The 27,500-nt window shown below is 40.1% G+C and overlaps 1 protein-coding gene across 8 annotated transcripts in view; it reads left to right on the top strand.

Annotated features, from left to right (window-relative positions):
* Positions 1-27,500, top strand: part of ebf3a (EBF transcription factor 3a) — a 138,024-nt gene that overhangs the window by 86,180 nt on the left and 24,344 nt on the right. For 5 of the 8 annotated variants that reach the window (XM_078564888.1, XM_078564889.1, XM_078564893.1 and 2 more), the window contains 4 exons: positions 7,433-7,514; positions 16,752-16,896; positions 23,520-23,650; positions 24,137-24,263. In XM_078564888.1, coding sequence (XP_078421014.1) covers positions 7,433-7,514; positions 16,752-16,896; positions 23,520-23,650; positions 24,137-24,263 — 485 coding nt within the window. The remainder of the gene's footprint in view (positions 1-7,432; positions 7,515-16,751; positions 16,897-23,519; positions 23,651-24,136; positions 24,264-27,500) is intronic. The other 3 variants (XM_078564894.1, XM_078564892.1, XM_078564890.1) reach the window with 1 other exon arrangement.

The following is a 27,500-nucleotide window of genomic DNA, read 5'->3' as shown; positions in this document are numbered from 1 at the left end:
AGAATCTGGTGGGAAGCACAAGAGTGACTATTACCCCATCAATCACCACAAACTCTTCAAACTCCGATTTTAATTGCATAGCTCTTATAGATATATGCTCTTGATTTACGTCTTACAAGAAAATTCTGTAGTATTACTCATATTGGTGACCTGAAGATGATAAAGGCTGAGTTGGTTAAACGTTAGAAGAAAGAAGTTGAATGCTGCACCAATATTTGTAACCAAACAAATATGGAGCCAGTCGTTTTAAGAAACAAATTTGTCTCCGTGTCATTTTTCTTAAGGTGGACACTTGATTGGATCTCAAACAACAGTTTCGTTACCTATGTGGTAGCATGGGAAAACTTCTTGAAGCTATCAAAGAAATAAAATGATATATACAGAGAAGGACTTACTGGTGTCAATTTTTCTATTTCGGGGAGCAAAGTGTACAGAGCCATTTTGAGAAACTGGTGCTCTATGGGTGTCCCAGTGCAGTTAGGTGGACTTAAGCCAGTCAAATCTCAAACTGCCCACAGATCGCCAGTCGGACAGCAAGGTAAGTCTGGATGAATGCATTCTGATGACTGGAGTGGGGGTGGGGGGTGCCAGGGTGTTGGTGGTGGGAGGGGGGGTGGGGGGGGGGGGGGGGGGGTGTGGGAGGGGGGGTGGGGGGGGGGGGGGGGGGGTGTGGGAGGGGTCCCAGGGTGACTGCAGCCCACATTATTTTTGTGGGGGACTCTGACCCCCCTCCCCGGTCCAACAGAACTACTTTTTCAGTTCTGCTGAAGGGCCATGAGGGCTCGAAACGTTGACTGATTTCTTCTCCGCCGATGCTGCCAGACTTGCTGAGTTTTTCCAGGTAATTCTGTTTTTATTTTGTTTTGGATTTCCAGCATCCGCAGTAGCTTTTAGCTTTTTGTTTTTACTTTAAAACTTCATCTTTCGGGGCCTTTCATTGTTACCCCCAATAAGATTGACCAGAAAATGCGTGGTGCACGTTCCAAATGATTCTATCCTAAAATGGAAGTCAAGGCTCTTATGCATATTATAGGATACTGATTTGCATATTTAAAAAGGGTCTATAACTTGAAATGAGCAGGTGCTTTGGCCACCTAGTGCTAGGGTTTTCTGAAAGTAGCAGCGGACAAGCGGATCATCAGCACTAATGGGACGCAGAGTCTACCGCTCCCATTTTGCCAAGTTAGAATCAACCGCATTGGAGTCTAATTGTGTGGGGAGGTTCTGATAATATCAAGAAACTCAGTAGAACTGTTAGATTTAATTACAGTTCATAACTCAGTCCATGTATATGTATAATAGATGGATTTTTATTTGAATGAAAATGTTTGTTTCCTTACAATTATTTGCTGTGTGATTGCAAAATTGAGGTGATGTGACACAATTGATTGGGGTCTTAAATTCAAAGGTAGATTTGTAATCACCTTTCTTTGGAAGCTGTTTTGTGATTTATATCCTGGTCCATATATTATTTTTTATATTATCCAATGGATTGTTATTCCTTTTACACTTATCTATTGTTGATCCCATTGTGTCTTCCCTTTATTTCCTAGTTGATGTCAATTATGCCACAAAGTCTCAGAGTTGGAACTGTCAATTGACTAAACGTTAGTTTCAGCTTGGTTCAGTTGTAGCAGTCTCAATTCTGCATCAAAAGATGTGGGTTCAGTCTCCATTCTAGAACTTTAGGGGAAATTATGGCTCATATTTCAGGGTAGTGCTGAGTGACTGCTGCAATCTCTTGAGCTTCTTTCTTTCAGATGAAATGATATGCTGAGGCCTTGTTTGCTTGTTCAGGTGATTCAAATGGATGTTAAAGAATGTACAACCTATTCAAAGAAGCAGAGGGAGTTCTGATGTCCTGGTTAATATACAACCCTCAATTCACACCACCAAAAATCACCAGCTTCTCACTGCTTGTGGGACCTTGCATGTGTAATGCATCGTATTTGAAGTGCTTTGGGATATTGCTGAGAGATGTGATGAGGCATTATATAGATTGACATTTTTTTGACAACTCTCATTGCTGCTTAGCAGAAATGTTCCTGCGATGGAGAAGCTGAAAATGTCAGATCTTCCAAATAGTTTAATGTAGGACAACCTGCCGCAGTATTGCTTGCCTAGAAATGATGTAACTTCTCCTGAATAGCAGTAGACAAACTTGAATGATATGTAGATCTGAGATTCAATCACAAGAGCTCAACATAGGCAGGGATCAGGAAGACCATATGACCTATCTACCTAGAAAACCTGTAATTCACGATCATCTCAATCAACAGTCTCTTAAATAACAGAAAAAAAGAGGAAAGTCACTTTAATTCATCCATCTAGAGAAAAACAAAAAGACAGCTTCCCATTACAGCATCCAGATGATTCTTAAATTAACCTCCTTGGTTCTTGCTTCTACCCATTCCAGAAGATTATTCCTTGTGTTGATCAGTCAGTCGTGTGAAGGAGAACTTCTTGACATCAGTCCTGAATTTGCCTTTCACTAGTTTGAACCTTTGCCCACCTATCCTCTTGTCATTGTAATAGGAAGTAGTGTTGTGGATTTACCTTTTATATGTCCTGATAAGGTCACTTCTTAGTTGACTCTTCTCAAGGCTGAAAAGCCTATTCCTTCAGACTTTCCTCATCGCTAGCATCAGAGTTTGAAGTCTTGTGCTCATCTCTGCACTGCCCATGAGGCTTGAATGTCTCCTTTATAAAATGGACACAGGACTGAAAGTGGAACTTGACTAGAGCAATGTACAGTTTAAGCAGTAAACCCTTGAGCTTTCAACCTCCTGTTTTGGTTGTATAGTTCACCTTTCTATTTACTAAGTTAATTTCTGCAGTGATTTGACAAGTTGAGCATCCATTCTGCTATTGCCCTTAGATTATTTTCAACTTTTTGACAATCCATTTGACCCCATCAGTGGATTAAACTGCAACCCCCCACTCGGTTCAGTATCATTGACAAAATTTGTCAGTTTTTATTAAGCTTCTGCACCTAATAGATTAATGTCTATTAGGAATGGTGGGGATCCAGATACCAATTCCTGGGGCACTCATTTGGTATTTCCCACCCTCCTGATGTCACCAGCCCAAAAAGTATTCTCTGCTCCCTATCCTCAGTAAATTTCTTTTTCATTCCTTTCACTTTAAGCTTGAGTAGCAGCCTTTCATGCAGAATTTTGTCGAGATTTTTTTGGAAATCTAAGCACACCTCATTGTAGGGCTTTCCGAGGTATATTTGAAATGTCACGTCCTTAAAAAAGTCAAGGCAGTTGGTCAGTCAGGATATTTTCCTTTCAGAATCTGTATTGGTTGCTATTTATTTTATTATAGCACCAGTTAATCTTAAAATTTACTCCTAATCAATTCCATTATTCCACCTGAAATTGGTGCAAGATTGACACGTGTCTCCAAGGCTTTTGATTGTATTATTCTACCTGGAAGTCCATTCCAGGTGTAAATCACTTTGTATAAAGAATTACCTAACGTTAGTTTAAATTCACCTTTCAGCAGCTTCAAGCTCCACTATGGACTGAGGGTCATAATCTGGAACGACATTCTGATGCTGTATTGTCAGAGGTGTGACTCCCGACAAGATAGTAATCTAAATCGTTGTTTGCCTGCTCAGTTAAATCATAAAAGATCCAGTGGGATAATTTGAAGAGAAGGGAATTCTCCCGATATCCTGGCAAACATTTCCTCCTCAATCTTCACCATTAAAAACTGATCACCATGTCATTCATTCATTATCTGCTCATGGGGCCTCGCTATGGTCCAACTGGCTACTTCATTTGTCTACACAGCAACAGTGACTGCTCTTCAAATGTAATCCTTTGCTTGTGAGGTGTTTGGGGATGTCAAGTTGTTTCTTCCTTAAAGGCATGGTACCTTGCCCTACAGTGTAGGTATGCCTTGCCTATTGCGCACCATTTATTGTCATATATACCCCCATAAAGTTTCTCAGAGCCACTTTCATACTTGAAGAGTGTAAGTTCCTCCATTTTCAACCACAGTTATATCCTCTGACGTGTGGGTGTACCTTATGGTTCCTCTTTGCACTGTCTACTCCAAGGATTGAATGCCTCTATTTATACATAACCTTATATAATGCCTCTTGTGTGAAAGTAAACTCTCTGCCAGTCTTATCAGGTCACTGATTTTATGGCATTTTTACACAGCTATTGCTAAATTCCAATCACTATTACTTATAGGAACTAACTCATTATCTACAAGTTGTTCAGCTAATCGGAACCTTGCTGTTGCCAGTTATGTGCAGAGAGAGAAGTGATAAATACAAAAAAATGAAAATTTTTGATTCTATTCTCAATTACTAGTGCCATGGAGCACAAACAGTTTAAACATCAAGCCAGCTGCATTTCTAAAGAGCTAATCTATTTCTCCTTTGACCAGAGGGAAAGAAATCATTATTACATGATTAGTGGCTTTAGTTAGGCAAAAAGCAGCAGTAGCAAGCAAGGCAGTGAGGATGAGTTGTATTAATTACCTAACACTTGCTGGCAAGATAATTTTATCAGTGATTTGGCCACTGGAAAGTTGCAGCTTTTGATAAAAGCTGATAAGTCCTTAGTTACATCAAAACATTGGGGACAGGGGCAGTGTCAAATGAAATGCATCTCATCAGCTTTTCAGTGACAAACCAAATTCATTCCTCATGTAATTGATAACGGACTCAGCCAATTATTTCACACATTACAATACACAGAGGTCCCTTTTACAGGTTTTGTGCTGCTGTAATTAGCTATGCTAATATCTCCTTTATTGGCCCTAATATTGCTCAACACCTTTTGCCATCCTGAAACCCACCAGAGCCTCATGGCCTGTCAGGATAGCTGATTATTGAGAAGGATAGCTTTAATCAAACATAATTGCAGTTAATTTTTCTCTCCTGCTCTCGTTTGCCAGCATCTAATGCCATAGACTCGTTGATATTCCATTAAATTACAATTAAACAGGCTGCTTTGTTTCTGATAGTCTGAACAACACCACAAAGTTCTGTAGCCATTTAAGAGTGCTGTTTAGTAATAATTGCTTCCACACTCACAAAGGAGCAATTTACACAATACCCATGTAGAATTTAAACAGCACATAATGTAATGGATATTACACTTGAGTCTAACACTACAATTAAAATGATTTTCATCAGATAAGAAAAGAGCTCTGCTAATCAACTTCATAAAAGTAAAAATAAATGAACCAATTCATAGTTCAAACATGCATCAATTGAAATGACTGTGAAAATGACATGGAAACCTTTAGCTTTTGTGAATAAGTGTTATTTGCATCATCAACATGGTTCATACACAAGTCATAAGCCATATTAGTTTGTCAAGGAATTGTGGGATAATATTTATTGAAACAGTGACTTACACAAGAATATAAGCTGTTCATGGCAACCCAATCTGTAGATGAAAATTTTTAGTAAAAATATCCATTGTCCATTACTCTTCCATAAAACCCTGCTTCTACTTGGTAAATATTTAAATTCCATATTTGATTTTCTTTTCAATCCTCAATTAAATATTTAAAATAGCTCCAGTAATGATAATTTTAATTATGTGGATGTTAAGTTTGGTGTTAATGAACACTAGGTTGACACTGCATGAACTGCAATATGTAGGTGCTCAGGAAAGTCCAATTTAGCATGTTGTAAAGAACAATTGAATTTATTGAAGATTAGAAAGTAGATTTCCAAATGAGCTACATTGGCCAATAAAAAAAACCAATTCAAAGACCTCATATTATACCCATTTCCAGTTCCATATTGGTGGGTGGCATTGTTTTGCAGGGGCAGCAGATCGGCTTGAACTGGAGCCTACCGTCAAGCTGGAGAGAAGCAGAAGTAAATAAAGCCCATATTTCAAGCTTGATTTACTCTAAAACCTACTGTGAAAGATTATGACTCTTTAGGGAAATAAACACAGGGTCAGAGAATTAGTGTACATAATGGTCATTTTGATAATGGGCCAACCGATGCAACCTTAAACATACTGTACACAATTAAGCATAATGCACTAATGACAACACAGGATTTTTATCACCTCTTTGTGATCAGCAAATCTGTGTTTGGCAGTAATAAAGAGTTTATTGGTGCTGAAGTCAAAGATTTTCTGCCACACAAAAAGATTTTTTTGTTGCTTTCAGCACAAGCACTGAGCACTGGTGGCTGAAAGCATAAATTCATGCAGCCTGTCAGATATCACCTACGAGGTTCCTGTTTGAAGGGTAAGAGAGCAAATGACTAGAAATGCCTTTTGACTCCTTGATGCCTGGTACAGCCAATACCCCCTAAGAGACCGGCACCTTCTGCCCAAGCTGCTTTACTACATCCTGGCCTGACAGTTTCAGATCAAAAAGTTACAGGCGTGCTAGATGCTGACTCAATGCAGGAAGCAATTCAAAGAAAAAATGACAAGTTTCACACATAAATGTCATTACTTGAGGGGTCATAATGAAAGGATATCTAGATTGTTTTGCCCAGGCTTTTCCCAAATAGAAAATGCTTTATTATTTCTCAGTATTGCTAGATTGTGTGAAAATATACAAAAAGTTAGCATCCAACAACAGAAAGACTGCTATCTCTTATAAATTTGCTGATGACATGGTATAATGATTGTCACTACTGGTGTAAAAAAAAATGGTTTCAGTGCTTTCTAAGTCACCTTTGTACAGGTATTGACAAATTAAAAACAATATGTTATAGCACATTAAGAAACTCAGTTAAATGCCTTGACAGTTTGAAACAGTGTGTGTATATATATATATATATATATATATGCCATCCCTAGTGCTCCAAAAGTAGGTATTTTTAAAAAGTGCTTCGAGTGACCCATCAAAATATTTCAGATTGCATTAAAGATTCATTTATGTTGTTATATGTTAAAGAGGAGGAACATTTGCTGATGAACTGTCTTACTGTCTTCACCCAGTTCCTCACAGATGACATTTGTTCAGAAGATTAGCCAGGTTGTAATGTGCAGCATAATTGCCCTGTGCGTATGTCCCCGAAGTGAAACCTAATTGCTTGACAGGCCCATAACTTTGCTGTATGCTCTCACCTTGTTAGGTGCTATTCTGATGTAGTTAAAATGAAGCATGGCCGCAGGTGTGTGTAATTTACCTGGGTATTGACTTTGCCTGGTTTAATTGCAGAGTAGTTGTTAGTAAAAATTGGTGGGTGGAATATCAAGTGACTTATGTTGATGGCAGATGTGCATGCAAGGGAAACTGTGAATGATATATTAATGAATAATAAAAAGGTGCAATACAAAGGCAGCAAAATATGTGAGCCACGCATACTAATGCAACCTTTTTGTTCTTTATGATGATCTTGTTTATTCACCCGTCAGTTAAAGCAGCCATTTGCTCATTCCTCTCATGTATTTTTAATATTTTTGTGTTCTATATTTAATTTTAGATTCTTCTTAAAGTTTTTCCTCAAGTGCAATCAGAACTGTTTGAAGAATGCAGGAAATCCAAGAGACATGCGTAGATTCCAGGTAATTAAAAATTAAAATATTTACTTTGTAATGGGCTCTTAATTTTTTGGGGCTTATTTTGGGGAAATGTCTGGGGCAAGAAACTGGGATCATTGGTGCCCTTTTATTGGGGTGGTAGAGTGCTCGGAGAGCTTCGAAATGGTACATGCGTATGCTTGTGAGGCGAATCATTCCTGAGGCCATATTGGTGCACGTGTTAGTGCGCATGCAGTGAACATCTGCTGGAATATAAAGAGCAGACAGATCATGATGCCAATGAGTGTGCAATTTTGATATGTCACCAAAAGTGCCACTTGGAACTCAATGCTCCAACCAATAACTTCTCTTTACCTTGCATAGCCGAACGCATATTCAGCGGAAGACAGGACCCCAAAATCCCCAACCACCACTATTTAAAGGGGTCACCAATTACTACCGATTAGTTATTGGCTGATTTCTTCTGGCTGTTACCATAATTCTACAAGTTTTTGGTGCTTCATATTGTTGATTCAAGTTGCAAACATCTACATGGAGTGATGTGGCAGGTGCTGACTTCAAGACTTCTGTACGAACATAGCAACATACAAATTAGGAGCAGGAGTAGGCCATTCGGCCCCTAGAGCCTGCTCTGCCATTCAGTAAGATCATGGCTGATCTGATTGTAACCTCAACTTCACATTCATGCCTAGCCCTAATAACCTTTGACTCCCTTGTTAGTCAAGAATCAACCTACCTGTGCTTTAAAAATATTCAATGACCCTGTCTCTACCAGTCTCTGGGGAAGAAAGTTCTACAGACCCATGACCCGCAGAGAAAAAAAATTCTCATCTCCATCTTAAATGGGAGACCCTTTATTTTTAAATTGTGTCCTCTAGTTCTAATAACTGTGACCCCTTGTTCCAGTACCATCATACATGGGTGCACTGTAGGCATGCTGAAATATAGCATGACATGGAGGATGAAGAGAGTAGGACAAGCTGCTGGAAGAGGGAAGAGAAGGGGCTCTCAGCAGGAGGCCATATTCACCCAGGGTCTTCAGGGAGCAATCTCCTAACTGAACCTCAACAAGGAACAATGTGAGAGATGTGTGCACTTCAGTAGGGAGGTCCTCACTGAAATCTGCCCCCTGCTGCAGCAACAACCACAACCTCAGAGCAGGACAAGGATGCATTGCCAGCAGCTGTGAAGGTGACCATGGTGATGAACTTTTATGCATCTGGCTCTTCCCAGTCTGGAGCTGGAGATATTTGCAGTGCACTCTTGTGTAACGGAAAACACTGAGGCTCTTATTCAATGAGAACTAACTACATTTCATTCTCTCTTGCCAGAGAGAAGTGGGCAAAGGGAGTATGCGGCTTTGGTAAGATTGCAGGCTTCCCCAAGGTGCAGCGTGACATTGACTGCACACACATCGCTTTGGAAGCACTACATGTCAACTCCTCCCTATACCAGAACCGAAAAGGATTCCATTCCCTCAGTGCCCAGCTGGTGTGTGACCACAGGCAGCAAATCATGCAGGCCACTGCAGAATATCCTGGCAGCATTTGTGATGCCTTGATTTTGCAGCACTTCACTGTGGCAGCAGCATTTGAACAACCACAGTAAACAAAAGGATGGCTACTGGGCAACAAGGACTATCTACAGAAAGCATGGCTCATGACTCCAGTATGCAAACCATTCTAGTGTACATACAATGATCCAAATCCAGATCCAATGGCAGGAAAGGTGGTTCAACAGCAGCATCCTCTACCAAGACAACTTGCCCAGCATCAGTCACTCAAAACCAGCTGGGCGGGACATGTTGTTCATTTATCTGACATCAGACTTCCAAAGCAACTGCTCTGTTTGGATCTCAGTCACGGCAGGAGACTCCCAGGCAGACAGCGGAAATGCTTTAGGGATGTCCTTTAGGGATGACCCCTGAAGATGTCAAACATCTCGGCCAACTCATGGGAAACCCTGGCTTGTGACCGACCAAATTAGAGAAAGTATATTTGGGAAGGCACTGAACACATAGAGAGACTGTCAGGAATGTGTGGAGGTAGAGTCAGAGGGAGTGAACAAATCCCCAAATACCTGATCTTCCCAACCCTTCAGGCACCACCTTCCCCCCATGTGACAGAGTCTGAAGATCATGCATTGGATTTATCAGCCGTTTCAGAACCCATTGAATCAGAGTGGAAGCAAGTCATCCTCAATCCCAAGGGACTGCCTATGAAGATGAGACCTGAAATGTGATACAGAAGATCATTGGTGTGCTGAAACAACTCTTCTGCTTCCTGGACCGCTTTGAAGGACCTTCGCAGTACTTGACAGAATGCGTGTCAAGATTTGTAGTGGTCTGCTGCATGTTACACAACCAGTAGAGGAGGAAGAGGAAGAGAAAAAGCAACCGAGGTAGCCCCTCTCTGGCCAGGCTGCCCATGAACAACTCACCCTAGTGCAATACCCATAACTGCAATCACAATTCCCTATGGAACAACTATGGAACACACCTTGCCTTCCTTCTGTCTCTGACCATCACAGTGTCCACTTGACAAGAATGCAAAAGTAAAAGCCAACACAAACTAAACGTTCCATACCAAATTTATAAATTAAATTATGCTGTATTGCATACAAAAGTCAACTGATCACCCTGCAGATTCTCTTGGGGCCTGTCTTCGATGTTGCCTGTCCTAATATACCCAGCACAAAGGGAGATGGTTGTGGTTGTTGGAGGTCAGTCATGTCAGCTCCAGGACATCATTGCAGGAGTTCCTCAGGGTAGTGTCCTCAGCCCAACCATCTTCAGCTGCTTCATCAATGACCTTCCTTCCATCCTAAGGTCAGAAGTGGGGATGTTTGCTGATGATTGCACAATATTCAGCACCATTCATGACTCTTCAGATACTGAAGCAGTCCATGTCCAAATGCAGCAAGACTTGGGCAATATCCAGGCTTGGGCTGACAAATGGCAAGTAACATTCGCGCCACACTATGACCATCTCCAACAAGAGAGAATCTAACCATCGCCCCTTGATGTTCAATGACATTACCATCAGTGAATGCCCCACTATCAATATCCTGGGGGTTACCAATGACCAGAAACTGAACTGGACTAGCCGCATAAATACTGTGGCTACAAGAACAGGTCAGAGGCTAGGAATTGTGCAACGAGTAACTCACTTCCTGACTCCCCAAAGCCTGTCCACCATCTACAAGGCACAAGTGAGGAATGTGATGGAATACTCCCCACTTGCCTGGATGAGTGCAGCTCCAACAACACTCAAGAAGTTTGACACCGTCCAGGACAAAGCAACTGCTTGATTTGCACCACACCCACAAACACTCACTCCCTCCACCACCAACACACAGTAGCAGCAGTGTGTACCATCTACAAGATGCACTGCAGGAATTCACCAAGGGTCCTTTGACAGCACCTTCCAAACCCACGACCACTACCATCTAGAAGGACAAGGGCAGCAGTTAGATGGGAACACCACCACTTGGAAGTTCATCACCAAGTCACACACCATCCTGACTTGGAAATATATCGTCGTTCCTTCACTGCCGCTGGGCCAAAATCCTGGAACTCCCTTCCTAACAGCATTGTGGGTGTACCTACACTACATGGACTGCAGTGTTTCAAGAAGGCAGCTCACCACCACCTTCTCAAGGGCAACTAGGGATGAGCAATAAATGCTGGCCCAGCCAGCAAAGCCCACATCCCTTGAATGAATAAAAGAAAATGCTGCTATGCAATGCTACCCCAGTGGTTGCAGCATGACTGATTGGATGCTGCTGACTTCCAGTGGAGGAGACTGCAGATGGAATTGGAGGTTAACCTTGAGCAGCTCTGGCCCTGTAAGGTTTGGCTGTGGACTGAACCATCTTGGCATGAGATGACTTGCAGGCTGCCAGGCAATAGCAAAGAGACCAGTGAAGTAACAGTGGTGTGAGGACAAATACTGTCATTGAGAGAGGACAGCAAGTTTTTGCTCCCAAGAGCCAATGCCACTCTCCCGAGGGCATCACCTCACCAATCCTAATAACATTTTGCAGCACTGCAATGGAAGCTTCAACATTGGACAGCACAAAGTGCATCATGATTGGGCCCAGAAGTGTACTAACAGAGTTGGCCACCACTTCCATGCTGGAAGGGATGGGATTCAAGCTGTGCAAAGCCTTGGGCCAAGTTGGTGCTATACTCCTACAGGCTTCATGACATTGATCACAGGCTTTCTAGTGGACTTCCCTTTGGGCCCAGTGTTTTGTTGTCCATATACATCAGCATTCTTCTGTAGGCTACCCCACCAAAGTCCAACAACAAGTTGGAGCTCCATTAATGTAATAAAACATCTCAAGGTGCTTCACAAAAACATTAACAAGCAAAGTTTGACACCGAGTCACGTAAGGCGATATTAGGGCAGATGGCCAAAATCTTGGTCAGAGAAGTAGATTTTAAGAAGCATCTTAAAGGAAGAAAGAGAGATGGAGATGTTTAGGGAAGGAATTCCAGAGCTTAGGGCCTTGGCAGCTGAAGGCATGGTCACCAATAGTGGAGGAATTAAAATCGGAGATGCTCAAGAGGTCAGAATTGGAGGAGCAACGATACCTCAGAGGGTTGTGGGGCTGGATGAGATTACAGAGATGGGGAGGGGCAAGACCATGGAGAGATTTGAAAACAATCACGAGTCCTCTATCACGGAACCCCTGTGTGACCATGCTGTCTGGCGGGCTGACACCTGAGCTGCCCCCGCGTTGGCAGCTGCTACTGGTGTCTCATGAGGTGCAGATGCTGCCTCTGCAGTCTAAAATACCTGCAGTGTCAGTATCCAAGCTGGTGGTTGTGAGTATGAAATCAAGTGACGGTGCTGTATTTCCATCAAGATTCACATCTTGCTGTTCCTCCACTGCCTAGTCAGTCTGTACCTTTTCAGTAGCTGAAAGGAATAAGGCCCAAGATTGTGCTGCCAGGAGGACAATCAGTCCTAATACCACCTTATGTGGCTCAGTGTCAAATGTTGCTTTTTAATGGTTCCTGTGAAACTCCTTGGGAAATTTTGTTATGTTAAAGGTGTTATATAAATACAAGTTGTTATTGTTGTTGGACTTTGATGGGGCAGTCCACAGAAGAACGCTAGTAGGTATGCAAATGAAATGTGCTTGCTTACACCATCTGAAAATTATAAATGATGAGAGGATATGGGATGAGGGGGAAGTTGGATGTGAGAAGGGCATTAGGTATGTGGATACTGCCATCTTGGGATACAGGACATTTCTCCATCTTTACGCTTCTATTACCAAGATCTCCTGTGTATTATACGAAAACATCAAAGCCCACTCTGTCCCCTGTTATATCATTGCTCAACCACATCTCTTCAACCACAACTCTCAGCATCATCTGCTGCAGTGTGTCCTTTTTAAGAGGCGCTGGATAGCTTTACGTGGTGCAGGCCAGTTTTACCAGTGCAAGCTAGCTTTAAGCAGTGCAGGGTAGTCTTAAGTGGTGTTAGTCACTTGCAATATTGGCCCCCTGCTGATGCGTCCAGCACTGAACAGTGAGATTTGCACTGACTAGACACAGATATCATTCAAATGAGCAGTCAGCACCAAGTTGGCACACTGCCTGCCTTGCAATCAATGGGTGCGGGTTAATCCCACATCGTGCATTATGATCCCCACACCAGTTTTCGGAGGTCACCCAATTTAGTCCCATGTAGTTTGTTAGAAAAGAGACAATGCACAAATTTTAGCTGACATTTATTTTCTTCCCTTTTTATACCACCCTATGCCATGCACTATTTCCTGACTGAAAGGTTGGACAAGTGACCCATTCGCAGGGTCCTGGCAATGACTGTGTGCAATCAGCTATAAGAAGGTACAGGAGAGTGGCCTGGGTTTACACACCTGCCAATTTTCCTTACCTCCACTTAGCACCTTGCCAATAACCCAGCAGAGGCCAGAAACTCTGAATGGAGAATCACCTGCACATTCCTACTCCCTATAATTCCCCGTAACTGAGCATGTTCATGCATGAACCTGCTATACCATTGGTTACCTCATGTAAAAGAGTTTGAAACAATTTGTTAGTTATGAAATAATAAACAAAAATATTTAACACGAATCCATCAGGTGAAATGCTTTAATGATAATGCCTGTTCAATTTTAAATGCACAGTCTAATTTCTTTGCGAAAGTGTTTATTAAAAAAAGTAAATTTAATTCTTCAAATTATTTGCATTTGATTAAATTAATTCCTAATTCATTTGTCAAATACCATTAACATGGATCTCTGTTTAATGCAAAAACATATCTTTGATTGTTCTTTATATTGGATTTCTAGCAGTCAAATAAAAATTCAAAGACTTGCAAGACAAAATGTATTGTTCAATGAACGACACTAGAACAAAAAAAAACTTTAAAAATAAGAGAAGTACTGTATCGAAATTTGATTTTATGCCCAAGTGCTCAGCCTTGGACAGCACTGACTTTATTTAAACTCAAGTGATCCCACTTTAAAGAATTTCATTTTGTAAACAAAGTAGTTTGTAGATTGTCTTACAGTCAGTTGGGATTTCAGGAGGAATATTACTGCAGCAGTGTTTTTCCTATACATTTTAAACTTATTTGTTCATTTAACAGTTGGCAGGAGTCTGTGTATTGTTTTCTCTTTGTGCCATGAAGTACTTACAAAATAAGGCAACAGTTAGTGCCTAACGGAGCTTTCTGCATTTCTTACAGGAAGAGGCAATTATTTATTGAAAGTAATGTTCTAATAAGCATTTTTTGTTTTGTTTAAAACGCACTTCTGTTTTCATTAACTTACTTGCAGATTAATGTAATATATCCCACAAAGCAGCATGGTTAACAAGTCACAGTGAAAATGGAAACTGTTGCCAGGGTAGAAAGTTTTAAATGCATTGTGAATAGGCAACTAAATATGGTGGAGTCCAGTATATGTTTGGAATCAGCAGTGGCAAGCTATAAATCATGCAATTTGATTATGGTTTTGAGAAAGATATCTGTGGTTAATTATAGAAGGAGACACATTGTAGTCAGTTTGAACAATAACCAAATATATTAGCCAAAATGATTGAGCAGAACAATCTTACAGCAGGATAAAAATTCTCAGTGCAAAAAGGCAGCAGTGTTTCCATTTTTCATGCTTCTCAGATACATGGCTTTGGTGATATTGATCCATTGATGTGGAGCAGAAGGTCAAACCTAGAATGAGTGGAAATGTCCTCTTTGTCTCACTGACGACTAAAAGAAGCATCAGTCACCAGTGATCTTGTGGTCGACAGTGGAGACACTAGTCACTAGAAGGACTTTCTTGGGTCTCTTCAGCTAATCTCCCTGCTTCTCAGAAGGTTTAACTGGACTTAACTGGGTGTCAGAGCCTAGACAATCATTTTGCTGATTTCGCTGCCTCAACACCTTTCTTGAGGTACACTGCAGGAGCCGGAAGGAACATTGTATTCTTTGTTTTCTGCTGAACCGCACACGTTTCCTCTGTAAATGACCTACATAAGATGACAAATCAAAGATGGCTGTGATTTGAAGCTCTGATCTGGCTCTCATATCCCGGAAACAATCACGTTTTAATATTGTAAGATATGAAATATCATCAAGATGCGAAGCATTTTATTTTTACTCAACATAATTATTTCAAATTACAATACTATTTAGAAAAAAACTTTGGCTATGTAGGCATTCTTTATGTAATAGTTATATACATGGGTTGTTTATTGGCACAATGAATATCATTTTAGGATAATGTTATTACTATATATTCTTTGATTATTTGATAATCCATCAATACTATTGGGCTAAAACAATGATGGCAGTCCAGCCTCTTGGTAAGAATCGAGAGAGGGGGTCTTTTATATCAGAACAAGGTCCATAAATAATAAAGGTTTTTCTTAGACCTACCAAGAATTACAAATATAGAAGAATGTTTGTGTAATTGATTTACATAACTTATGTTAGTGGCAGCTCCATCCAATAATGCTAGCATTATTTACACTTCAAAGTCAGAACATTCCAGAGCTTATACCACAGCAGCCCCAGGTTATGATGTTTGACCCTGACACAAGGTCCATGCTTTCCTGCTTGAGAGCAGTGATTCAAAATTTTGGAGCTCATCACATTTAGGTGGTTAGAACTGGATGTTCTTACTTGCGTAACATGTGGCACATCCACTGTTGGAAGGCAATTGAAACTTCTAATTTGTTTTTAGAAAGGCATGTTATTGTGGTTGGACAATTCCTTGCATTATGCTTTTAGGATATCAGTTAATGTAGGGTTTACATTAAGTCTCATTCTACAGACAAACAATCATTTCAGAAAACGGTTACTTCCCATTTCATGGTGAACTTTAGAGCAAGTGACAGAATTTCCAAGATAAATTTCGCAGAAGCACACTCTACCATTTAAAGCAGGACTGTGCATTTTGTATGCGTTCTCTTCCACTTACTACTGAGAAGCAGCTGGAAGAGAAGCCTCTATCCATCATCAACTCAAGTCCCTGAACCTGGACACAGAATGAAGCTCTTTCACTCAAAAGAGGAAATTCCATTGACATACCAGGGTCAATCACCATCAAAATGAACTTGAGAGGAGCTTATTTTACACTGATTGAAAACACTTTCACTATTCATATTCAGCCCTTTCTTTCAGATGCAAAAAAGTTCATTATTAGTGATTAAATGCAAGTGGAAAATTGACCCAGGATAATTTACCAAGAGAAAGCAGGAAAGCCTACTGATTTATTAAAGAGTTTGTGGTAATTTCAGAATCCTTACCTCCTTTCATGTGAACCCATTCTCAAGTGAGGTAATTCTAATTAGATAAACTAGTTAATCAATATATCAATAGATCAATGAAAACAGCAACTATTTAAATGAGTAGCTTGAGGGGTGTTTTAGGGCCTGATAATGGTGAGTAGAATATTCCCATGAATTGCATTCATTTGTTAACATAATAGGCAGATTAAATTGTAATTAGTGCGGCGGGTTTTTAAGAGACACAATTATAAGAGAAAGCTTTTACACAGGCTGCATGAATGACAGGTATTTATAGCGACTACATAAACTGTTCTTGAAAGGAGCATCTTATTCTGGCACCACTCCACACTCTCAGCAAAGACAGTTTAATTTAACTGTAAAATAAGGCCCTTGTATTTCTTTTCAGCTCATTAAGGTGTCAGCACTTTGTGGACTTTTTTTTTGCACAATACTGTGTCTACCCTCTAACCAATGTGTGCTTTTATTCCCAGGTTGTTATATCGACAACAGTTAATGTCGATGGCCATGTACTGGCTGTCTCAGACAACATGTTTGTACACAACAACTCTAAGCATGGAAGGCGGGCTCGCCGCCTTGACCCTTCAGAAGGTACGGCCCCTTCTTATCTGGAAAATGGTAGGCATACACATTTTACATTGTGCCTTATGATTTGTAGAAACCTTTTTTTCATTACATCTTACGTTTCTATTCTTTCAGTAATACAATCTTCAAGTTACGTTTCCATTCAAATACATGTTACACACCATTGGTCAAAAAGTATTTCCAAGCAAGTTAGTCAACGCTACCATTTTACTTTATCTTGAGTCTGTTTACTTCCCTGTCTCCTGAATTTCATTTTAAGCACCGTATACTTTCCAGCAAAACCACATCATCTGCAGTTTCTTTGGAATAGATCACTTTATTTTACTTTGCTAGCAGCTTCTGCCATTGCTTTTATTTCTTTTTGGCAACAGTCTCGCCGTGGTCAGCAGCAATAGAACTCCACTGGCAGGTTGGATTTGTAAGTTACAGTGATGGTAAAAAAAACATGATCAAATCTGTAAAGAATTTACTGTGAGGTCAGTTTCCTGTTGCTGGGCCCTGCTGTTGCAGGAGAAAACTGGGGTTTGCATACGAGAGGAAAAAAAAAAGCACGAAAAATATTTTTCTTCCAACTGATTATACGTGACCGAGTGATTTGCCTGGTTCGCCTGCAATGGGACTGTAGAATGTGGAGAAAACTAGGGGAAAAATAACTTTGGATCAGAGAATTGCTGAAATCTGAAGTACAATGGACTAAAACGGAACCTCTGCCCGCTCCAGTTGCACTCGATGGAAACTGCAAAGTAATAGGGTAGATTGAGCGAAAATAAAAACACTCATTCACCTCATTTGATAAGAGTTGTGGTTTTTGGGGGAGAGGAAAGTACATTGAAAATAAAAAAGCAGACTTGCATCTCCATTCTTTTTAAGTGTAATGTAAAAGTGAACAGTGTTCCATAGAACAACACCAAATGTTGTATTCATTCAAGACTCGCCAAAGATATTTCATTTTAATAAATAAGTTCACCAGCTGAAATGTCAAGGATTGAAATATTAGAGATAATGATGTGTGATATTTCATTTGATATCAACCAAAGTCTAATGTAGAAAATCATGGGTTCCCCAGAGAGATTAGTGGGTAAATGCCCCACTTTGTTCTGCATCATGCAGACTCGAAAGGTCGCGGGTTGCACTGGTCTGTATTGAATTAGCTGACCTCAGCAGGGCAGGCAGGGTGGACACACCTCAGATGGTTTAACTGTTGCCAGGCTAGGAAAAGGTGAAAACTCTGTTGTTTTTGCCCTGCTGTCTCAGACAACATGTTTGTGCACAACGCCTCTGAGCATGGAAGGTAGACTCACTGTCTCGACCCTTCAGTAGGTAGAGCCTGCCTGTTGTTTCCTTTCCAATAACCTCTGCTGGAAAACACATATATGCACGATGCCCCAATGGTCACATAACCCGATAACATTCACTTCTGAGCTCACACAATGGTCACCTGTGTAAGATATCAGAGAGCTGCTGACAACTGAGGGAACCCACCTCTGGCTTGAGTCATTGTCACTGGGGGTCGGGGTCAGGAGGGGGTTGGCCGGGGGGAGGGAATTCTTAAAAAAATTGCAAACTGATGTATTTATTTATATATTAAAATCAAATCTGTCGCCACAATTGTTTACTCAAGTTAATTTTGTCTATCTCTCATAAATGCTTTTTCAGAGTGTTCTCTTTAATATACAAATAGATTTTTAAAAAGTCATTCTGGCTTATGATGTGTTGTTTATCTGCTTTGTATCCATTGAAATAGGTGTGTGTTTTGCCTAGGAACCAAACACTAATGAGGCCCTCAATTAAAAAGGCTGAATCCTATACCCTGGCCTATTCTTCCCTAGGGATGGAACCAGTCACATTATGGGTTAAAGCAACCATGCTTGCTATTCTGATACTAAGTCCTCTAATGAAACCATCAACAGTAGCAGCAGTAGTAACGTGGAAACTTAAACTATTGTAAAAAGTGGGAAAGCAGACAGCTGAATGCCCCAAAAATAAAATCGAAGTAACACCTTTACCTAAGATCATGGGGTAGTGTGAACTTTAAAAATCTTCTAACATCCTGACTTGGAGTTTGCAGTTGCACATCTCTTTACATAATTTAACTGCTTGAAAATAATAGGGATTCTTGCAATTACAATTTAACTCCATCCCGTTAACTTACAGACCAATAATCCATCAACTGAAAGAATCACTAAAATTCACCCTTAAACTGCTCTCTGGGTGGGATGTTAAAAAAAACACATGAATGGCCAATTTAAAGCAGGATATTCAGTTATAAAATGTAATTCCATACCTACACAGGCTGAATAGTTTTGTGCTTGAAGAAGACAGTATGCTTTGAATTAGCAACACATTTTTTTATCAGAAAGTCCTCCATGAAAGCTGCAGATATGTGTCTGAATGCAGCTTCTCTTTGCTAACACCTCATTATCCAATCATCTAATATTCACCAGCAGTATATACACACTCGCAGACCGTTTCCAAGAGAACTAATTCCCCCTGCTGCTGCTGCTGTTGCTGCTGCTGTGGAAGCCTGCCATTGAATCCTTCAGAGCTTACAAAATACAGATTATTTACAGTTGCTGAATACAGCTGATGGGGGGAAAAGCAAAACAATGGATGCACCTTCAAGCATTGTAGAGGATCAAATTTTAATCTTTTTGTTACTGATTTTGTAAATTACTCTACCACCATCAGTGTTCAGCACTCCCCCCTCACTACCCTGCACCCCCCCCCACCACCACCACTCCCCCCCACCCCGCCTCCAGTATGAGGCCTGCAGCACTGTAGTGATTTGCATGCCAAGTGCCTGTAATGCTGTTAGGTTTATGCAATAAAGACAACTCAATGCAGGCTGCAGGGTTTTAGTGAGTTAAAGGGAACAGATGGCCCTAGGAGAGGTAAAAGGTATAATCCTATCAGCTGGAGTATCAACCAGCCATCTGGACATCCCAAGCACAATTACAAGACATTTTAGTACGCAGAACAAAGAAGTCTTCGCGAGGCAAGATTAGGCTTGTTTGAATGCTTTATTATCGTAAATCCAAAGAAAGGTGACAAATGCTGTTGTAACGCTCCGGAGTTATGGTAGAAAAAGTTGCAGGAGAGAGGCTCTACTGGCAAATCCATATGAAATTAGAAAGCATTAACGATGAAAGTCATTTACTTTGAAAAGTTCCACTTGATGAAATTTATATCCTTTGTTCATAATTCTGGTTTTAATAATAACAAAACTTGCTGTTACACTTTCATGATTAGTTGATGCGCTGTGGCAACCACAGAAGTAAATGCTGATTTAACTGATCATTTGTAAAATCACGATTTAAAAAGTAACGTAACGCTCTTAGTAAAATACCAAAAATGGATTCAGTTAACAATGACCAATGCTAAGTGACCAGTGCCTGGTTTTTAAAAGTCTCCATACAATCACAAATAATGTTGCTCCTGCATCTTTTTTTGCACAATCACATGGAATAGCTATTTTCAGCACTATTGTGCTGATCTGGAACTTGGCACAAGCGTGTGCCACATTATTATGTAAATGAAGTGGCAACGACAGGAATGGTGCAACAGCATTCCATGCGTGCATTATGGCGATCACCAAGGATTTTGAAAGATATATGCAAGTTATGTAAATTGAAACCCATAAAAAATAGTATTGTCCCATCCTGTTGTAAACTTGTGCAGTGTGTTAAAGTAATTTTTTTGCGTGACAAGTATTATTTTTGAAAGCGCCCTGTAGGCGGCGGAGTAGTCAGATACAGAATCTTCTCCACGGCCAGGATTTTACGGCCCTGCCGCGGCTTATCTCCCCCTGGCAGATGCCATTTAAACCGCCACTCAGTCCGGCAGGACCGTGATATCCCATCAGGCATGAGGGGCCGTAAGATTCTGGCCCATGATTTCTCAAACAGTGGGTTCACAAGCTGAGCTGGTTTGTCTCTGGGACCTTTCGAAACAACACACTTCCCCAAAGGGAGGGAGGGAGGGAGGCAGAGTGAGTCAACTTGTGCTTTTTCTGCTCACTTCCAGCGACAATAGTAGCAATTTGGGAATAGATCATACATCTGCTCTTAAGGTTGCAGATAGGTGCATGCATGATGCAGGGCAATATAAAAGTGGAGAACTGAGTAAAATGGAGGGAAAACATATTTAAAAGATACGTAATAAAATAATATCCTTAGCACAAATAAGGTGCCTGCACGAAAGTGGTTTTTTTTTCTGAAAATCCGTGTCCTAATTCCAGTTATAGCACACAATTTGTAGCTTTGCCTTGGGGAGCAGATATGCTCAATGTTCACAGAATGGTAACAAGTGCAGAATTTAAATAGAGCTGAAAGTGTAGCAAGTACAGAAAATTCGGAAAATGGAAGATTCCATGCAATTATAGTGACTACGTATGTAAATATAGCAGTCAGAATTAAAAAAAAAGATTCACTTGCGCGAAACCAAAGATGCACATTAAGTCACGTCTGGGTTTTGGTTCGCGTTGAGGAGCAGCTTCTAACCGAAAGCGCGTTGTGAATCGTGCGAAGTATAGTTTGAATGAATGCCTCAACTTTTTCCAACTAACAGGAGGAAGGGGAAAAAGCACAGATTTGCTGTTCTTCTGCTGCTGTCTTCATCTGCTCTTTCCAATTTCTATCATCTGCTTGAGTGCATTGTGCATGTATATCATTAGATCTCTAACACTGTCTGTGTAATTCATTTTGCCATGGTTCCCATTGAACACATGTTCCTTCTCTGTATGTGCATTGAAATGTATGCAAATACAGGCAGAAGGAAGATGGCTCAAGGCACAGGAGGAGTCAGACCCATGTTCTCTGCTGAGAAGCATTGCAAATTCCTCGGTGATGTGCGAGCTTGTCAGGCCACAGCTGCCAGACAGCAGCCTCTTGTGCATGCAGCAAATCATATATTCTTTTCTTCTCTCACCTCCAAAGTAAATTTGTTTACTGTAATTTTTTGTGTGAATTATTTGCCATAATTGGCTGTGCTGATGAAGGTCACTCCCTTTGAGGAGACTTGTCAGTCTTTAGAGAGCTGATCCTTTTCAAACGATCTCTGTGCAATTAAGAAAAGCAAATGTCACTTGGAAGCCTCAGAAATGAAAATTTGTATGAACTTATTAGCATGAAGTCAACAGCAATAGTTAAGGGCAGGCTCTCAGTGTGTGCTCAGATCCTCTGTTGCAGAGGGAGATGCACGTGGAATCAGCAAATATAACCTCCACTAGTCCAACATAAAAGCAAATAAAGAAAGGTGGCATGTCTTAAGTATACGACACAACAATAGATACTGGTGATTAACAATGGCTGTCTTGGAGTTGCTGCTTAAACTGATTAGTGGCAACCAAGTGAATGGCACATGTAACAAAATTTGATATAAAATGCGAATTATTGCACTGGATATCTACAGAGTACCATAATTTTCATTAATTATATTTTATATTTAGGAATAAATAAAATTGACCTTTGAACCAATAAGTAATATGCATTGAAAGCAGAACAGAGCTTGTGATGTAGCAACAACACAGCGTACCATGTAGGTAGTGGCTGAAAATTTTAATTAAAATTTAGTAATCTTGTCAGAAACAACAGACCCACAAAAATCTACGGTATATTTTCCTTAAATTTTCGACTTATCCAGCTGAGAAATCGGTTGCTTTAGCGAAATAGTTGAATGGTATTTGGGTTAATTTGAGGACAATTGGTATGTGACACTTTACAAAGCAACCCCTACAGGTAAAAATTGCAGCAGCAGGACTTGCTTGTCATAGGGAAAGTGTATGTCCCAGTATTTGCTCCTTTGCATGAAAGTCAGCATACAAAAGACCATCAAAGCCGATGAAAAAGGTCTGTCAACACCATGTAAAGAAGGCCTGATCAAAGTAAAGAACAAAGCGATTCACACAGAGGCTGTGCAGCCTTCAGCCTGAGCATTGCTGCAGTTCAGCGGCTGCTGCGAGCCGGGATTGACTGGTGCTAGCTGCTGCCTCCTGTGCTAAGTCTGCACCACTTGTAATAACTCATGCAAATGTGAGGACTCTAGAGACAAAGAGAGGTCAAGTAAATGGCTCATGGATTCATGTCGACAAACAATATTAGATGTAAAATGTGTACCTTTGACAGAAGTATTAATATAGCGCTTTTGATTTTTTGTGATGAAAAGTGAAAAGTAGTAATTACTGAATGACAGGGGAAAATGAAGTTTTGAACCAAAGGCAAAGTTCGCGGATGAAAAACCCAACCCAATTAGCTGCTTATGAGGAATCGAAATTCAGAGCATTTGCTCTTCCATCTCCCTCAACAACCTTTTGATTGACTCTGCTTAGATCTGTAAAGCAAAGCAGATAAATTGACATGCCACATGCATGCAATGCTTAATCATTTGTAATAGCCATATTTGCCCTGACATATAATTTGCTACATCAAGCTATTTTTCTTGTGTGCTCACAAACTGCTGCTTGGCCTTTACAGTGTAAAACAGTTAATGGTTTGCTTTTACTACATGAACATGCTGAGATATGATTGTGCTTTTTTTGCTAAACTGCAGAGAGCAATCATTCACTTTGTGACTTTGCTTTGCATGATTTGTCATTGCGGACGGGATCTTGCAGCCAGGACGATAGATTTCAAGCTCTTATTTTCCTTTTGTACACACAGCTACTCCATGCATAAAAGCTATCAGCCCTAGTGAAGGTTGGACCACTGGTGGAGCCACAGTCATCATAATAGGAGACAACTTTTTTGATGGTTTGCAAGTTGTATTCGGCACTATGCTGGTTTGGAGTGAGGTAAGCTCTCTGACTTGGATGATAAAATATGCAGCATGTTGTGGCATATACAAGCAAAGTTTTATGTTAAAGACTTGTTCAATGAGTCTCGAAGATGTATTTACATTGGGCAATTTATGGGACAAATTGTGTTAAATGCAGCTGATGTCAACCTACGCCATCTAGTGGATAATCATTTGTACGCGATCATTCAATGGAATTGAATAATTAGCACTAGAAAATTACTAGAAGAGAACTTAGGGAGACATATGGAGGCAATTTTCATGTGAATGATGCCTCGTGGCTTTTCCTGCAAGCTAAAACCAAGGATCATTTACAAGCGATGTTGTCAAGCTACAGATCTCTGAACTGCATGTGAGAGAAGAGGGCAAATTTTCAGATGTGTTCCTAATTTGGATTAATTTTCATAATTACGCTCAACTGGCAAGCATCATTTCTATCTCTGTCATCTTAGCCTTAAGTCTGTTTACTGTATGATTCTTCTAGCTGATAACTCCCCACGCCATCAGAGTTCAAACCCCACCTCGGCACATTCCTGGAGTGGTAGAAGTCACCCTGTCTTACAAGTCAAAACAATTCTGCAAAGGTGCTCCTGGACGATTTGTCTACACTGGTAAGTTGGGAAAAAAAAAAGGCTCGGAAGTTCTGAACATATTTAATGATTGAACAACGATGTGAAATTCAAAAGGTAGAAAGAAGGAAATAGGAACTTATATGCCAGCAGGGAGAGAGGGGAGTTGAGGTCATAGCCTGTCTGACCTGGAAGCTTTGGCCTGATTTGGAGTGCTCCTAAATTGATGGGGACAATGAGATAATCATTGAAAATTGCTTTCACCATTGAAAGCCGAGCTAAGTCGAACTGTATTTCACAATATGAAAATGATGTGAACCCAAGGAGAGGAGGGACTGATTCTCCAGGGCAGCTGTTTTCCATCAGAGTCCCACCAAGCTTGCAGCCTGACTAGCCACTCCAGCATTTAACCTTCTCAGCATGAGGAGGGACGCAGGGCAATGAGGCTGCAGGATAATGAAGCAAGAGCATAGTATAGGGCATACAGCTTGTGGAAAGTATAACTTAAAGACATTAACAGCTTATCTACAGCCCTATTAAAGTGCCAAATCTCAGGGAATAGCTTGTGGAGGACACCATTAGTCACACATACTAAGAGGATTGTGCTGATTCTCATCAGGGACAGAACAAACATATCCCACTATATCTATGCAGTTTTTTTTCCCTGCCCCTTGCAGTCATTATAAAGATACAATTACCATGGGAGACAGTAGCAGTTCAGTTGATTAGCACGGTGAATTAAAAGAATGAGCCACAAATGACATGTCCGGTTCTTCTGCACAAGTCCTTCTTATTCCCTGTACACCTCACCCCTCTTGTAAGAAGGTCAAAAATGAGAGAGAACTAACAATTTCAAGCAACGAGCACTTAGTGCCAGAATTAACAATCACACTTTGTGTAATTGCCATTTAATAGTAAATTAGCATATAGACTGTAAAATATAATATAAATTGCCTTATGTTTAAAATTAAATTAACTATATTTTTACCATATTCAACAGTAAATTGGTCAAACTAATAATATGGGGTGATTTTTTTAAATTCAGATATGAGTCGTGGCTGATTATTTATTCACAAATAATTACTTAACTATTGGACACCTCTTTTCATCCAGATTGTGCCATGCTGTTTCTGATTGATTCCAGCTTTTTGTCAACATGAACGTTGCACTCTCCTGGGGTTAAATCAGAAGCACTGAAGTAATCTGATACCACAGTGCATAATCAAACTTTTGTACAAAGTCATATCTGCACCTCAAATCACCCGAAATTATATTCAAGGAAAGTACAACAAGTACTGCAACTTTAAAAAAGTTGCCGTGATATTATTTTAATTAAATGATTTGGAGCACTGGTCACAATTAATTTATTACTGCAAATTATAATTGTCGCACCAGTAATTGAAACAAGATTGCAGTTAAATCCATCTTGTAAAATTACATTTTATGTTAAGAAGTGATCCTTTCTAGTGGTAAAATGTTCTGTTTTGAAAGGAAAGCAAGCATTTCACTTAAATGCTGTCTTTTAACAAAAGGAACTTGAGCAAATTAATGTTTGTTTTGCTTGAAGCATATATCCACGGCATGCCATGAATAAAGTTCTGTTAGAAGTTAGCGCTGACCTCTTCTACCCACAAGTTTTGTTGACCCACCCTCATTTTAGAAACTTCTTTTGCTCAATTATAGAAATTATCGCAAATTACTAGGAGTCAATGTGTCGTTTGCAGCAGACTGAAGCCAGTAACTAAACACAGATACTGGCAGCCAATCGTAAACACGTTCTGAACGGATACAGAAAAACTTGAACGCTGAATACATTGGAACTAGTTCCAGGTCTTGTAATACATTTGCTAGTCTCAGATATAAATGATCATTTCAGCACAAAGGCTTACATTCAATTTCAGGTTTATGAAATCATTACTCTCCAGTGACCTTTCACAATTTATGTTTTCTCTGATAGGGCATTTGTGCAAAGAATTGGATTGAATTCTAGTTCAGCAGTACTTGGCATATTACCAAAACCCCACTTCTGGCTACTAAATTGTCCAGTTCCCTACTTTCCACAGCTTACCCTCTTTTTTTTGGCAAGCTCCCACTAGCCCACAGCTCTAAAGGTCCCATACTGAGAGAGCATTTTCTGGGCAATATATCTGAAGTGTTTTTTTAAGGACCTTTGTGTTTATTCAAATGTCATCCTGTTACTGGCAGTAGTGTACTATTTACACATTAAAGCCACCTCTCAACAACAGTCAAACACATTTTTAAGTTTTCTGAAAAGTAAAAAGCAAATCATAGAGATGAGTAAACATAGTAACTAAAGCTGAAACAAGATTTACCATGTTGTCACAATGCATTCTTTGTGCTGAAAGAGGAATAACAGAGCCATATTATATATATATATATATTTATTATTATAGTTTCAGCAGTAAGTGCACACCTCCAGTAATATTCATTTTCTTTAAACAATGAATGCAATCAGATCATGGGTTAATTACTGAATTTAAACAACTAAACATACATGGGCAGGCTGTATTAAAATGAATAAAGTGGCATTTCATAAAGAGTTACATTTTACGTTCTGGTTTTGTCTTACTCTCTGAGGTAACATTCGTGTAGGGGCGTTGTTTCTTTCACCTTCCTTGTCCTGTCACATCTTTTGTCACTGTAAAACAGTTTCTTCCATGTCTGATACCTGTATTGGTTATCCATTGATCAGGCCTGTTGTGGGTACCAGCTGTCAGCAAGCCCTGCAAAAAAAATCAAAGAAGGACAGATATGCTCGTCCTCCTGTCAATAAATTTCTCTCTAATAAGTCCCTTAAAGCTGATCAGGCAATTCTAAAAGGCTCTCGCAGCTGATACTTTAAAACCTGTTTATTGGATTTTTTGGAAACATATCGTGGTTGTTTTTTTTTCTAAAAATATCCCTATTGACAGGTAAGATGGGAAGACAAAACGCCCCCAAAAGGGTAATTGTTAATGATGACATTTGAGGACAGAAGGGGTTTTGAGTCCGAGCTGCAGCTTTATATTACTCTGTTGCTTTTGTTTGAATGGGAACACATTAAAGAAAAAGACATGCTTTTTTTTGCTATTATACAAGTCGACTATTTGTCCTAATCAGTGACACATATTTACTAGAATTGCATTAAATGAACTATCCTTCACACAGAACTCGTACGTTTAGACCTGCTTCATTCATCATCTGAAAATTGAGTCCTGGTAAACTTTTCCCTTCCTCTGGTGAGATGGTAGACATGCATCAAAATGTTAAAAAATGATT

Source organism: Cetorhinus maximus, chromosome 20 (assembly GCF_964194155.1).
Source record: "Cetorhinus maximus chromosome 20, sCetMax3.hap1.1, whole genome shotgun sequence".
Classification (NCBI taxonomy): Eukaryota; Metazoa; Chordata; class Chondrichthyes; order Lamniformes; family Cetorhinidae; genus Cetorhinus; species Cetorhinus maximus.
This window is presented reverse-complemented; position numbering and strand designations above follow the sequence as displayed.